At 37.3% G+C, this 15,307-nt stretch overlaps 1 protein-coding gene across 1 annotated transcript in view; it reads left to right on the forward strand.

The window, feature by feature from the left end:
- The window catches only part of LOC129253938 (integrator complex subunit 8-like), a 31,043-nt gene extending 15,736 nt beyond the window's left edge, over positions 1-15,307 (forward strand). Inside the window, exons 8-21 of the mRNA XM_064095194.1 lie at positions 2,168-2,398; positions 2,966-3,030; positions 3,571-3,728; positions 4,639-4,772; positions 5,037-5,147; positions 5,654-5,849; positions 7,258-7,370; positions 7,862-8,049; positions 9,504-9,659; positions 10,156-10,274; positions 11,163-11,391; positions 12,580-12,644; positions 14,080-14,123; positions 15,166-15,307. Of these exons, the coding sequence (XP_063951264.1) occupies positions 2,168-2,398; positions 2,966-3,030; positions 3,571-3,728; positions 4,639-4,772; positions 5,037-5,147; positions 5,654-5,849; positions 7,258-7,370; positions 7,862-8,049; positions 9,504-9,659; positions 10,156-10,274; positions 11,163-11,391; positions 12,580-12,644; positions 14,080-14,123; positions 15,166-15,282 (1,926 nt within the window). The 3' untranslated portion in view covers positions 15,283-15,307. The remainder of the gene's footprint in view (positions 1-2,167; positions 2,399-2,965; positions 3,031-3,570; positions 3,729-4,638; positions 4,773-5,036; positions 5,148-5,653; positions 5,850-7,257; positions 7,371-7,861; positions 8,050-9,503; positions 9,660-10,155; positions 10,275-11,162; positions 11,392-12,579; positions 12,645-14,079; positions 14,124-15,165) is intronic.

Raw genomic sequence — 15,307 nt, forward strand, 5'->3', positions numbered from 1 at the left:
TGATCATGTGACCTGAAACTTGCACAGGATGTTCAGTAATACTTGATTACTATTATGTCCAAGTTTCATGAATCAGATCCATAAACTTTCAAAGTTATGATGGTAATTCAACAAATACCCCAATTCGGCCAAAGTTCATTGACCCTAAATGACCTTTGACCTTGGTCATGTGATGTGAAACTCATGCAGGATGTTCAGTGATACTTGATTAACCTTATGTATAAGTTTCATGAACTAGGTCCATATATTTTCTAAGTTATGATGACATTTCAAAAACTTAACCTTAGGTTAAGATTTTGATGTTGATTCCCCCAACATGGTCTAAGTTCATTGACCCTAAATGACCTTTGACCTTGGTCATGTGACATGAAACTCAGGCAGGATGTTCAGTAATACTTGATTAACCTTATGGCCAAGTTTCATGAACTAGGTCCATATACTTTCTAAGTTATGCTGTCATTTCAAAAACTTAACCTCAGGTTAAGATTTGGTGTTGACGCCGCCGTCGCCGCCGCCGCCGCCGTCGGAAAAGCGGCGCCTATAGTCTCACTCTGCTATGCAGGTGAGACAAAAACTTTGATTCAAATTTATATAATTACTATTTTAACAGTTCCGTAAATATAACCTATTGTGATCAGATGAAGAGTTTCCTATCGTCAAATCTGCAAAGAATAAAAAACAAAATGCCACAAAAAATAGAAACGAATGTGATGTGAGTGACAACTCTAATTTGCATATCATTGTTTTGTGTATATGACTGTTTTGAGTAAAAACAACAAGGGAAATCAGCAATTAAGAAGCAAGATTTGATAAATACAGGTCTGAATAGAATTTCACAAGAAAATAAAAAGAGAAAAAAAAGATGGGTAGGGACGGGGAAGGAATAAAAAAAAAATACCCAGAAAAAAAAAATCCGAGTTTCGAACCAGGGTCCTCGCACATGACAAAACAATGGCCAACGCATTTGGCCACAGACCATCGCCCTAACAGGAAGGCATTTTTAAGATATATGAAAGAAAGTCCGCTCGCCGCTGTTTCCTAATAATGCTTCGGCAATTCAACTGCAATTTCAGTCATTTCGCGATGGATATTGCCGTGTTTTTTTTGTGATTCCTGACTTTGCTACTTAATGAAATTTCATAATTTTTGTTCAGTCATAAAGAAGAATGTCTATGCTTTATATTGACTATAACATTAATGTGACGCAAGTGTGATTTCTACGTGAAAATATGCTTTGTTTATTCACCTATATTTCTTGAAAAAAAAAAAAATTCTAAGCTAAATATCGGTCACCAAAATACGTTAAATGTGCACTTTTTTTCACTGTTCAGTAAATTCAAACTTTTATCTATATAACAAGACCAATCTTAAGAGGAATAAACAATTCTAAGAGCAAAAAACGCTGATTGGAAAGATCGTCTCCAATGGGCTGCTGTCAGCTCAGCTGCTCACTGCTCATTGTGTGACGTCACTCAGCTGGAGCTCGCAAGAGGACCGGTGGAAGGCAGAAATATGGCATGAAAATAAATCATTTTTGAGAGCTGATTTCTGCAATCTCTGATCACTATTTTGAAAAGTGAAGTTATATATCTGATTAGTAATACTTCCCCTTTACAATGATGACCACATAAAGTCATTATAAAATACTTTTGATTCTTTGGATGTATACTTTAAACCTGAGAATTGTATAGATCCATTCTTGACTTTGTGTTAGAAAGATTCTATGAAATTACTCTAATGAGAGTTGCTTACGTTGAAATCATTGCCAAACCCATTATTAGCCTGAATTTTTTTTTTTTAATAAAAACTGATCACAACTCTCATCTGAAGTATATAGTACAGAGAAAAAACAAACAACAAAGGAACAATTTTGCAGGAGTAAATGTCAAGTTACATGTTTCAAGTATTATACATTTAATTAAAATTGTGTGGAAAAAATCAGAATGATAATATACCTCTACAAAGTGAGAATATTGGTTCTGTTTACAATATTTTCACAACCCATTTCTGATCTCATTGTCTTTCTATCTCTCTGTTTTGTCTCTCTCTATCCATCTCTCTCCCGCTCATTGTCTGTTTGTGTGTCTCTGTCTGTCTGTCGGTCTGCTTGTCTTGCTATCACTCTCTCTTTATCTCTCTCCCTCTGTGTGTTTTTATCACTTTTCAGGACATTGTGGCTGTACTTCTGGAGGATAATTTCAAGCAGGAGCTTTCCATGTGGTACAGAGAATGCCTCGGTGACGACGTCGCCAAGTCGGCAATCACTCCTTCCAAACTAAAACAACAGGTGGCGCTCTGCAATTCAGCACGTTTGGCAGCTGAAGGGAGGATGAACCTAAATGACCTTAAGATGAACCTTGTACAGTCTCCCCAGGAGGCAAGGCCATTCTTTGTAGAGGTGAGATTCAACATTTAAATCAAGTGCTTATTATTTCAGACTTTTTTCTTTTAGAACATACACATATTTTCTTTAAGTAAACAAGTATTGCTTTTTATATTACTGGTGTTTACTATCCTTAAAGATTTTTGTATGTAAGTATAATACCATTTTTATATCTTTAGGGGCCTGTTACACAAAGCTTTATGATCGATCTTTGGACTGATACTAACAAGTGATTGCTTGATAAAATATATGTTCAATCATTCATAAAATGAAATAGTTCAGTCAATTGCATATCTCTGTGCCAACTGCTGTGACAATAGTCAATGAATTGTATCCTGATTGATATTATCTGAATCCATATGCAGAGCTGCCAAGTACTACTGGTTTTCAGTAATTACTACTGAATAATTAGAAAGAACGGTGGTGGTTTCATGCAAATTACTGATTTCTGCAGTTTAAATACTGATTTTCTTACCAAAATGCTGATTTTCAGCCTTTAGAATACTGAAATGTTCTTGAACAGGTTGGCATCTCTGCATATGCTGATTGTTTTTTCTCCTATCTATAATCTTTGTATTTCAGTGTATTGTAAAGACTATGTCATCCAGTAGTGAACATCAGAAGTCAAATATCAAGTCTCTTTTGAGGTAAAGATTTTAATATCGGGTTCTTGGAGTAGAAATTAGCTTTCAATATGTGACTAAGGGGTATTGGCAAGAGCTGGCATATTTTAGTTTAAACTTTTTTTTATCTCTGTACTCTTATGAGATATTGACATTATTATTGCCACAATTTTAATCCAGTTTTCATGAATTAAATACCAGTTTGGATCATGATTATCCATGCAAGAATTACAGAATTTTGATCATTATTTCATTTTAAGCAAATATCACACACTTTGTTTCAGTTCAGCGCTGACAGCTTGAGTACTCTTTGATCGACAGTGCGTAAGTAGGTATGTGTGTAATAAATACATACTTGTAAAATCTTGTCCAGAGCAGATTTAAGAACCAGCGTATACGTCTTGGCCCCCAGAATATATTGTTTGAAAACAACCGTGCTTTTATACAGAAGGGGCCTTAAATTAAGTATATACTTACATCTGCCAAGGATATAGCATTGATATCCATTTTTAGATCCTCCGTATCCTCAGGTTATAATGGATTTTGTGAATTGCTTTTACTCAGGTTATTATTCCGAGATGACACGCTGTGTAAAGGTATCCTGGAAGGCCCTCTCTGTGTCCTCTTCTCTGAAGATGAGAGACAGGAGTTCTTGAGATGTTGCAAGCCCGAGGAAGGAAAACAAGCTGGTGGGGACGCGAGTCAGAGGGATCAACATTCAGGTATGTGATTGTTATTAAGGAAGCTGCTCCAAGCCATCATCTGTCGCTCATCAAGGAAAGACATTTGATCAGTTATGAAGTGGAAATAATCATTTAAGATCCATGTGACATGTACATGTATATACTCTTTGCATGAAGCCTGATTATTTTGTAGGAAGTGGGGATGGAAGGAGAGAGTATGGATTCATGGTGAAGAGAGAGAGAGAGAGGAAAGCCCCTATCATTCAAACCCTGTCAAACTTCCTGGGCCGTAACACAGAGCTTAGCAGTCATCTATAACGTTTCTGTAGAATATTGCAGTCAGTGATTGCATTGACTACAACGTACAATAAACCTTTGTGTTATGGGCCCCAAGGGGGTAACTCAAAATAACTTGGTGGATGAGTGAAAAGCTGTATCCCAGACAGCTTCATGCAAGCATTATGTTCTAGCATTCATAGGTCTTAAACAATCACACATCGATTTAATGTTTTGGAGATTTAAATTTTATTACCCTCACACAATTTGATGAGGGTGGATGATAATAATAATCAAATGTTTCTAAGCGCTGCATACTATTGCTTTGGCTTTAGCACGGCTACCCTGATCGGAAGCTCGAGCATTCAAGGAATTCCTTCCTACTGGGTACCCATTTACTACACCTGGGTGGAGTTTGGAAAATGTAGATAAATTCCTTGCCGAAGGACGTGAGTGCTGCAGTGGGATTTGAACCCCGGACCTTGTGGTTCAAAGTCCGAAGACTTATCCACTGAGCCACAACACCTGTACATAAATAAATTTGGAAGCTTAGATTAGAAGGTTTCACCAAAGTGTTTCAAAGAAATGAAAGGCCCTGTGTAACAAGTTTGAGTACAGATTATAATACAATGATCATGAAATGAAGTAAGATGCTATTTTCGTTTTCTTCTAGACAACCAAGGGCTTCAGATGGGCCAGTTGGAACTGAAGCTACTCCTAACACAAGATCCAAATGAACTAGAGTCTGTTCTAAGGGCTTTGCACAAAACGACTCCAAACAGGAGATTCTCTGCAGTTTGCAGCAAGGTACGTATAGACTCTCTGTAAAGGGGTGCCAAATCTTTGAAATAAAAAGAATTGCTTGAAAGATGAAAGATTGAAATAAGAAAGATGTGTTGGTTAAAGTATGATAGAAATCAGACTAACTTTCCGCCAATCAACTTGAATGACTTTAGAAGCATATAGCATTAGCTTGTGAGCTGTCATTGATGACAAAACTCATGAAACTCTGCCCATATCCTTTTCACTATATATATGGTAGTAACACTTCTGCTTTTTTTTATTATGCAGTGGCAAATTGATAGATCATATGGCTACATCATAGATGCTATGAACAACAGACTGGTACAGGATTTCATCTTTATTCTACTGGTCAAAGCACAGCATTGTATAGAGAAGAAAGTAAGAAAAGTAGTATATTTCAATGTTGGTTGTTTGGAGCATTCAGTTTATGTACTAGTACAGGTATGTTTTGAATTTCATACATGATGAGGACTTGCATGCCTTTCAGTGGCTAACCCAAAATAAAAATAGCTATGAAAAGCAAAGTAGACCTACCTGAGGAAAGAAGACCTAATGTGTTGCGATTTCTGTGTAATTATCCTGTGAATATAAGTTTCTGGCAATAAATTTTTTTGCATGATAATTTGGTTATTATATGTCTAGTATTCCAATCTTTCCTTTTTGTTGAAACATTCTTTTCTTTTTCTCTTTATTTTTTGGTAATTTTGTGCAGAGCTATGATACAGCTATCAACAACAATTTTTTTTCTTCCACACTGAACATGTACCTTACACTCTGTTGATACTTGAAACCATATGCTACTACGTTACATGCTACTCTGCTGTGAAGTAATTCGTACCCTAGGTTTGCAGTAGTCTTTTCGCTTGTCTTGTGTTTTTGTGCAGAGTTACGATGCAGCTATCAACCACCTTGAGGCTGCCTGTAAGAACACCAAGGATTCATACTTCAGGCTCTACACTGGCGTTAGGAACGAGATCCTCTACGTAGAACTACTGAGGATGGCAGAACAGAAAGGCGCCAAGACCGCTGGACCGGACTTCAAACAGATGGTGCTGGCCTGTCTGCTAGGAACTCGCAGTGGTGAGTAGAAAAGGGGAGGTTTAAAGCAAATGGACCAGTATTGATTTGAGAGGGAGGGAGGGTTAAGATGGTGAAAGGGGCCAAGACTGCCGCATCAGACTTCAAACAGATGGTTATGGGCCCTGTTGCATAAAAGTGACCATTATGATAACTTTGCCATCCAATGGTAACTTTCATGGAATCCTTGAGTTTGATTGGCTGTTGATCAGTGTTACCATGATGGATCCTTGTCATTTGATTGGTTGCTTGATATCAATCATTCAGCTCATTTTATAATCGTGTCATCAACCGTGCAATTTTGGATCCATACGATTTTGTCCATTGCACGCGCGCACCGAGACTGCAGGCACCACAAGTAAAACCACTCGTGTTTACAGCACACATGTTGTATGTACGCGACAATAAACAGACCGAGCTCGCACTGCATGAGCATATTTTTTTGCATCAAAATTGATAAATTTCATATGAAAAAGAATCTATTTTTAGAGATGCTTTTTTTCATTTGTGCAATGGACAGAATATTTCATTCGGAGAAAGATGAAATGAATGATCCGTTTTGAACCAATAGATCATTTCATCTTTCACCTCATAAACATTAATTATTTGTATACCATTAAATGGCACAGTTACTATGATAGTAACTTTTATGCCACATCATGGCTCAGGCTTGTCTGCTAGGAATTCTCAGCAGTGAGTAAAAAGGGGAAGGTTTAGGACAGGTGAAACAGTGGTGAATCGAGGGGAAAGGGAGAGTTAAAAGGGGGCCAAAGTGGCTGGACCAGAGCTCAGACAGACAGAGAGGGTCCTGGCTCGTGTGCTATGACCATGCAGTGGTATGTCAGATGAAGGAAAAGGGGTGTGATAGTAAAAGATTGAAGAGAGGGGCTGACAGACATGGTTCTGGATTGTTTTCTCATAAACTACCATCAATGTGTTGATGTAATTACCACTTGGATGGATTTGGAGAATGAGCAATGGAGATGATTTTAGTTAGTGCTTAAGTTGCAAAATCTACAGGGGCTGTGAACCAAAGTTCCAACATATGGCCTTGACTTGACTAATGAACAGTCATATTTAAGAAAATACAAGGGCTTTGAGGTAGTTGCCAAAATTTTCATATTTTAGGATATAAAAGAGGTCATGAGGATGATAGAGGGGGTAAAATTTGTATGGTCTTTGTGCTGAGAGAGGGATTAAGGGTTCTCTAAGCTATGTAGTTTTTTGACTAATTAGGTAGTTCTTCAATTTGGATGAAAAGAATCAACTGTCACCTCAGTACATTGCTTATCTTAAGCACAAGAGCAGTCTTCTATTCAAAGGCAGTCGGGTTGTAGATATTGCTCAGAATCATCCTTTGTGGTAGTCATCTAATGGAAACTGCAATCTCCTGTCTCATTTATGTTTTTAGATCGAGATATCCAGCCCAGGGAACCAGTCTTGGATCAATGCATCTTGTTCCTACTCAACAGTCAATACTGGTTATGTTTCTTCAATGCTGATATTCCCTTGCCTTTTTGGAGGGTAAGTTTGTTGGGTTTCTGTTTTTTTTAATATTTTTAGAATGAGTGATTCTGTCTCAATCAATCATGATTCTTGCGGTATTTCCTCCCAGCCAAAGTCATAACCCTTTATTTGGTTCGTGCATGAAAGATAAACCCCTTGATACTTAAGACCATAGTTTGTGGAAATGAACAACTATATTTCATCATACGACTTTTGCATGATCTATGCTCCTAACAAACATAATATTCCTGACCCCTCCTCTAAAAAAAATGTGGTTGATTCATGTCAGTCTAAAATATGGAAGGCCAGTGAGGACATCATTCATCATCTAGAATGATTATGTGTATGCATTATCAATTTGACCATGCCCATATTTTTTTGTTATAGGACAGTTTGTGTTCGTTCGTTATACAAATTAAAGAAATGTTGAGTTGCCATATTTGAATTGTTATGAATTAATCTCTAATCTTTATTAGACTTGGATATATTTTTTTTCTCATAAATTTCAGATCAGTAAATTCATAGCCCTGTGTATGAAAGATGACCCATCTGATACAAATAAATGCCGACCTGTGGCCAAGGAGCTTTCCCAAGCTATGGTGTCTGTGTTCGGTACGACCATACAGACTAAACGGAATGTCACTGGAGGCAATGCTGCTACTGTCACTAGGGAAACCAGTACAGCTATCATGACCAGGTAGGAAGAAGATGGATTTTATTATTCTTATTCTAATGATGATGATGATGATTGTGGTGGTGGTGGTGGCGGTGGTGGTGGTGGTGATGATGATGGTGATGATGATGGTGGTGGTGGTGATGGTGATGGTGATGATGGTGTTGATGGTGATGGTGGTGGGGTGATGATGATGATGATGATGGTGATGGTGATGATTGTGGTGGTGGGGGTTGTGATGATGATGATGATGGTGATGGGGATGATTGTGGTGGTGGTGATGGTGATGATGATGGTGTTGATAGTGATGGTGGGGGTTGTGATGATGATGATGATGATGACGATGGTGATGGTGATGGTGATGATTGTGGTGGTGGTTGTGGTGATGATGATGATGATGGTGATGGTGATGATTGTGGTGGTAGTGATGGTGATGATGATGGTGTTGATAGTGATGGTGGGGGTTGTGATGATGATGATGATGATGACGATGGTGATGGTGATGGTGATGATTGTGGTGGTGGTTGTGGTGATGATGATGATGATGGTGATGGTGATGATTGTGGTGGTAGTGATGGTGATGATGATGGTGTTGATAGTGATGGTGGGGGTTGTGATGATGATGATGATGATGACGATGGTGATGGTGATGGTGATGATTGTGGTGGTGGTTGTGGTGATGGTGATGATGATGGTGATGGTGATGATTGTGGTGGTAGTGATGGTGATGATGATGGTGTTGATAGTGATGGTGGGGGTTGTGATGATGATGATGATGATGACGATGGTGATGGTGATGGTGATGATTGTGGTGGTGGTGGGGGTGATGATGATGATGATGGTGGTGGTCGTGGTGATTGTGGTGGTGGGGGTTGTGATGATGATGATGATGATGATGATGGTGATGGTGATGATTGTGGTGGTGGTTGTGGTGATGATGATGATGATGGTGATGGTGATGGTGATGATTGTGGTGGTGGTTGTGGTGATGATGATGATGATGATGATGATGATGGTGATGATTGTGGTGGTGGTCGTGGTGATGATGATGGTGTTGATAGTGATGGTGGTGATTGTGGTGGTGGTCGTGGTGATGATGATGGTGTTGATAGTGATGGTGGTGGGGGTGATGATGATGATGATGGTGATGGTGATGATTGTGGTGGTGGTCGTGGTGATGATGATGGTGTTGATAGTGATGGTGGTGATTGTGGTGGTGGTTGTGGTGATGATTGTGGTGGTAGTGATGGTGGTGGGGGTGATGATGATGATGATAATGATTGTAATGATGCTGATGATGATGATGATGATGATCTTGACTCTCATGTTGATATCAGTATACTGCAACAGCCATGATAAAAAAAACATGATTTTTATTCAAAATTTTACTTTCTCCACCTTTAATTTTCCAAGTATTACCACCCTCATCATTGTTCGGAAGATACTCATTAAGTAAATGTCCATATCTTGATTTACAGGGTTGAGTTTGTGAACTTTGTGAAGTCTCTTTACGATGATAGATGTCTGAGTCTTGTCCTCTCCTGCCTCGTCAAGATTTACAACCTTCTTAAAGATGATGTGACTAACGAGTTATCCCATGAATACCCAGCACTATGGCCAAACACTATCACAAAGTGAGTCTTATAGCTTAGCTGCTTTCTTGAGGTATAGATCAATCTGATTTTACTGTTCATATTGGCAACAGTTACTTTTTTTTCTCCTTGTACATGGTCTGAAAGGGGCAATGAAATGCGATGAAATGACATCATAGATGACAGAAACTCAGCAAATATATTTCTAATTTGAATATCTTAATAGACTCAACGAAAATATTTCTATGTTAATATTTTTTTAATGTTTAATTCTTATGATGACACGAATATTGATTTATTAGTAGCTAGCATAAACAACCTCCTTATCTGTGTGAAATACTTGTTATAACAATAAATTAACTTAATGATAAATATCTTTTATGCTCAATAGTTTTTATATCCATTCTGTGTACATACATATTTCCATAAATTCTCTTATCTGATGTATAGCATGGGAGAGAAACCTTCATAACGCTTGCATAGTCTGGTGACATTTTTTCTACAATTCTCATATCTCGATTTCTTCTTAAACCACCAGTCCTGGCTCAGTGGATATTGACGCCGTGGCTACGACACTCCATGAGGTCATAGGTCATGCAGTATCTATGGACCCGATGAAACCAGAATGGCTGTGTACACATGCAGATGCACGCTATGGTAAGGCACCCTGCATACAGAGTGGATGATTTCAAGTTTGGTGTCAAATATGGTGTTAGTGTTGGTGTTGGGGCGATACAGCAGTTGTCACAATATTGAACAAGGATTAGGCTGGTGAAGCGAGGGTGTCATGCAATGTTGCGCTATCAGTGACGTGATCATTTTTTTTTATAAACTCAAAGAGTTAGGTTCGGGAGCACAACTCATTCTCCCAACACCAACACTGCTACAAATCATTGCAATTTGTTTAATAATTTTGATTTTTTTTTTTCTTCTGATGGATCCCATGTAAGTTGTGCGCATACAGCATTTACATATTTTTCTTTCTTCCTTTTTTGGGGTGATAATTTCATTTTATGGATTATGGAATGACTACAAGGTTGTAGCCAGTAGCGAGTGTGGTATGCAAGTCATGCATTGATGCTTTAAATCTATGCAACCCTCCAGTCATGCAGTACTGTGCATTTCAGTTGTCTCACTTTACCTCTGGTGCGTAAAGCCTGAGATGCCATGAAATTACACATTTTATTATTCAGGAGAAGAATCATACCAAACCACTCCTTACGAGTTCATGATAGCAAGCAAGTCTAGCCTTGTCTTTGCCTGTGAGATCCAAACACTTTTGGAGAAATTTTAACAAATTTTTCTTTCCAAAGTCATACTGCCAACTTTTTAAAACAAATAATATACAGTTTGAATTTTTAAATTGTCAGTAGCAATACAGGCATCTCAATGTTATGCAAAATATGTACCCTGGAGTGCCTTGCATTGTCACTTAAAGTGCACTCACAACTGTACATTTATATATTTTTTAATTCATGTTTTGCTGACTATGAGATATGCAAATGAATGAGAAATCTGTCTTTTTTTGTGTTTGTGTCTGTCCAGCTAAAAAGCAGTTTGGATCGGCGCTAAAGTTTTACCTCCAGGCTGCTATGGTATCCACACAGTTCTTTGAGAACCCAATACCCAAGACTGTATGGACAGAGCAGGTCTACAAGCGATGCATCAAGGCCTGTTCTGGCCTCCAGTGCCATACCCAAGCAGCCATCTTGTGTCAGTTCCTCCAACCCATTGATTATGTGACTGCTTTCCAAGCTCTGCAGGAGAAGAGATGGTAAGGTCTTCTTACCTCGTATTCATCTAACTCTTGATTAGGATTTATTATATTTTATTTGAATGTTGTTGGATTATTAAGAAAAGCAAAAAAAAAAAACATAATATATATATTTGCTAGGCAAACACCCTGTATTTTAATGTTTGGAATTGATTTCATGTTTGTTTTTAAGAAATGAGATAGTAAAATAGAGAACAAATCAATGAAGGTTTGGCCAGAAATTGTCAAGTAGTTCTGAATTTTTACAGTTTGTTCTGTGCAGTCATTTGTGAAAAGCTTCCCAGATACTGTGTATCATGTCTTCCATGACTTGACTTTTTTTTGTTCATAACGAAGCAACTTGACTCCTTTGAATTTGAATGGAGTGAGATAATGCACAAGTAAATTCATTTGAAATAATCTGAATAATTGAATTTTTAAATCTATAGTACATGTACACAGCAGAAGAGTTTGCATTCGACATTAAAATATGTAATTCAATAAGATTTTTTTTGTTAAATGTTATCTTTCAATACAGTTTAATCAAACTTTCATTAATATACTGTATGTCTCTCATTTTTTTGCTTTAAGTAAATCTTGACATCCGAATGGACTTCCCCAGACCTGTCCTGATTTTCAACTTTCAAAATGTCCAAAAATTATTACACCCTGATTTCTGACATTTCATTTGAGAAAAGAAAAAAGTGGGGGGAAATGGCCATAGACCCATTCATCCCCTCCCCTCCCCCGTCCCCAGTGCATCCCAATAGCACAGTCCTTATAGGCTTAAGGTTTCTAAAATCCAGGAGCTTCAGGGGTGCTGCCTTCTTGACCTCTGGACCCTCCTGGGGGGGGGGGGAGGGCTTAGCCAGCCCCTTGGACCCCCAGCCATTTCTTGTCCAGATTTTAATAATAATAATAACTCTTCTTTACCCAGGGTAGCCACTCTCCACTGAAAGCTGTTCTTCCAGCAGGCCCTGCATAACATAACGTGTTATCTTTACCCTTCTCCATTCTTATATGTCGAGCTCAGTCAGGGATTGAACCCACAACCTCCCATTCCTTGGGCAGATGTTCTACCACTGAGCCACCATGCCCAGTGCTTTTCTAATTGACTTTTCAGGATGCTTTATTTCACACCACTACACTTTTACATCTTATTATGATTATTTTTTTTCTCCCCCCTCTCTCTCTTTGTTATCAATACAGCTATGATGGTAGTGATAGCTTATACAGTTGCTTCTGGGACTTGGCCATACTAGAGTTCCTAGTGTGTATCCTTTGACAATAAAAGCAGAAGGACATGTGTCCAGTTTGATCCTGTCAATGGGCTTATTTTCAAGGGGTTAATGACATTGAGCAATTATGTTATGCCTTGGATCAGTGTTTTATTTATGTCATTATTTTTTTAGATGTTTGGAATGATTTGTGTGGAGTAGGACATATGCCTCATTCATCTTAAAGGGATGGTCCAGGCTGGAGATATTTATATCTCAATAAATAGAGTAAAATTCACAATACAAAATGCTGAAAATTTAATCAAAATTGGATAATAAGTAACAAAGTTATTGAATTCTAAAGATTTGCATTATTCCGGTGAAACAGTTCTAGGCATGTCTTTATGAATATTCATTAGGTGGGCTGATGTTGTCATATACCCACTTGTTCTTTTGTATTTTATTATATGAAATTACGTTTATTCAAAATTTTCTACCAAGAACTAAAACAATTGGATTGACAACTGATTAAGTGCATTAGTTATTTATTGCCACAACTTATTTCATCATAATGGAGACAGATCATTTACACATGTATGAAAAAATGAAACATTTATGATTTCATGTAATAACATAAGAAAAGGGAAAGTGGGGGTGAAACATCATCAGCCCACCTAATGAATATTCATGACGATGTGCATATAACTGTTTTCACAAAATATTTATATACTTTAAAATTTAATAACTTTGTTATTTGTTATCTGATTTTGATGAAATTTTCAGCATTTTGCTCTGTTAATTTTACTCTTTTTAGCCCGGACTATCCCTTTAAATCCTTGATTTACTCTGTATTTATTATCAAGGAGAACGTGGGTAGTGTTTCAGGAAACAAGTAGTGATTTTCACTTACAAAATTGCTCTGAGCCAATCAGATGCAAGGATTTTGGTAGCTTATAACAATAGTCAATGCCCCATGTTAGATGAATATCAGGTTTTTTAAACTCAAAGTGACATCCTGGAATATATATTTTCTACACTCTATCCAGGTTGGTGAAATAAGTGATTGGTTAGTGTGAATTACACTGCACTGAAGTAAATGGCAGGGCATCGTCGTTGTAGCCATACAGCCATATATCAGGGCCCCTTCTTACAAAGAGTTATGATTGATCCAATCAATCGTGAGTCTATGGAAATCCATCACTGTCATAATTTTTTCTACAGGAAATTTGCAAAATGTCCTTTCTAACAAAGGCAAACACACCAAATTGTCAAGAAATCAATGAATTTATGAAAATACATCATATCTAGAAATATTTTAGAACAAACATGTATTTTTAGATGTGGGCGTTGCTGGCTTACCATAGTTGAGTTTGATCAGATCAATCGTAACTCTTTGTGAGACAGGGCGCTGATGTACATAACGTTATGCAAGAATTCATAGCTGTTGTTGTTAGTGATATGTTATTAATCTTTAACTACCTCCTCCCCATAGTCACACATCACAAAAGGAGTGAAATGGACAAGGAACAAGCTGCAGTAAGTTAATCTTATTTGTTGGTATTTTCATAGCATGAAGTCAAACTTAAATTTATTCATTAAAAAAAAAAAAAAATTGTCATGAACAGTGAGGGTAATGAAACAATTCTATATGAATATGGACTGGAAATCTAGTTTAGTTTGGACTCAACCCCTAATTATAGCTGTGAGGAAACCACTTATTCCCATAAAATTTGGAGAAAATAAGCAGTATAAAGCAGGCAAAAAATTGTATTTTAAATTGTTATAAGAGATAGGTACCCTGATTTGTTTTCACTGTACAGTTTGAATCGCACATTTCCTAAATAAAGACCACTTAAAGGGATGGTCCGGGCTGAAAATATTTATATCTTAATACATAGAGTAGAATTCACTGAGCAAAATGCCAAAAATTTCATCAAAATCGTATAATAAATAATAAAGTTATTGAAGTTTAAAGTTTAGCAATATTTTGTGAAAACAGTCGTCATGAATATTCATTAGGTGGGCTGATGATGTCACATCCCCACTTTCAGTTTTCTTTTGTTATTACATAAAATCATATTTTTTTCATTATTTCATACTTGTGTGAATGATATGTCTCCCTTATAATGAAATAAGTCGCAGCAATAAATATCTAATGCACTAAATCAGTTGTTAATCAAATTTTTCTAGTTCTTGGAAGAAAAAATTTGAATAAACCTAATTTCATATAATAAAATACAAAAGAACAAGTGGGGATGTGACATCATCAGCCAACCTAATGAATATTCATGACAACTGTTTTCGCAAAATATTGCTAAACTTTAAAATCTAATACCTTTGTTATATGTTATCCGATTTTGATGAAATTTCTGGCATTTTGCTCAGTGAATTTTACTCTATTTTTTAAGTTATAAATACTTTCAGCCCGGACCATCCCTTTAAGGGAGACAAGAAAAGTGGTCCTGACGAGAAGAAATTATTCAAGGAAAACAAAATATTGTGATCTGTATGGACAGGTTCCCTTTCTAGACAGGTGGTCAAGTCTGACTGTATATCTCCCGTTATAATGTCATTGCAGATGGAAGTCCTAAGCCAGGCTGAGCTAAACACCTGCAACTCGGAGACGGTCTTAGCGGCAGCAGCGAGGAAACGTCAAAAGCTCTTCTTGCAGTCCATGGCCAAACAGTATCTATGATGATTCTTTCATTACAATGAACTGA

Source organism: Lytechinus pictus, chromosome 2 (assembly GCF_037042905.1).
Source record: "Lytechinus pictus isolate F3 Inbred chromosome 2, Lp3.0, whole genome shotgun sequence".
Lineage (NCBI taxonomy): Eukaryota > Metazoa > Echinodermata > Echinoidea > Temnopleuroida > Toxopneustidae > Lytechinus > Lytechinus pictus.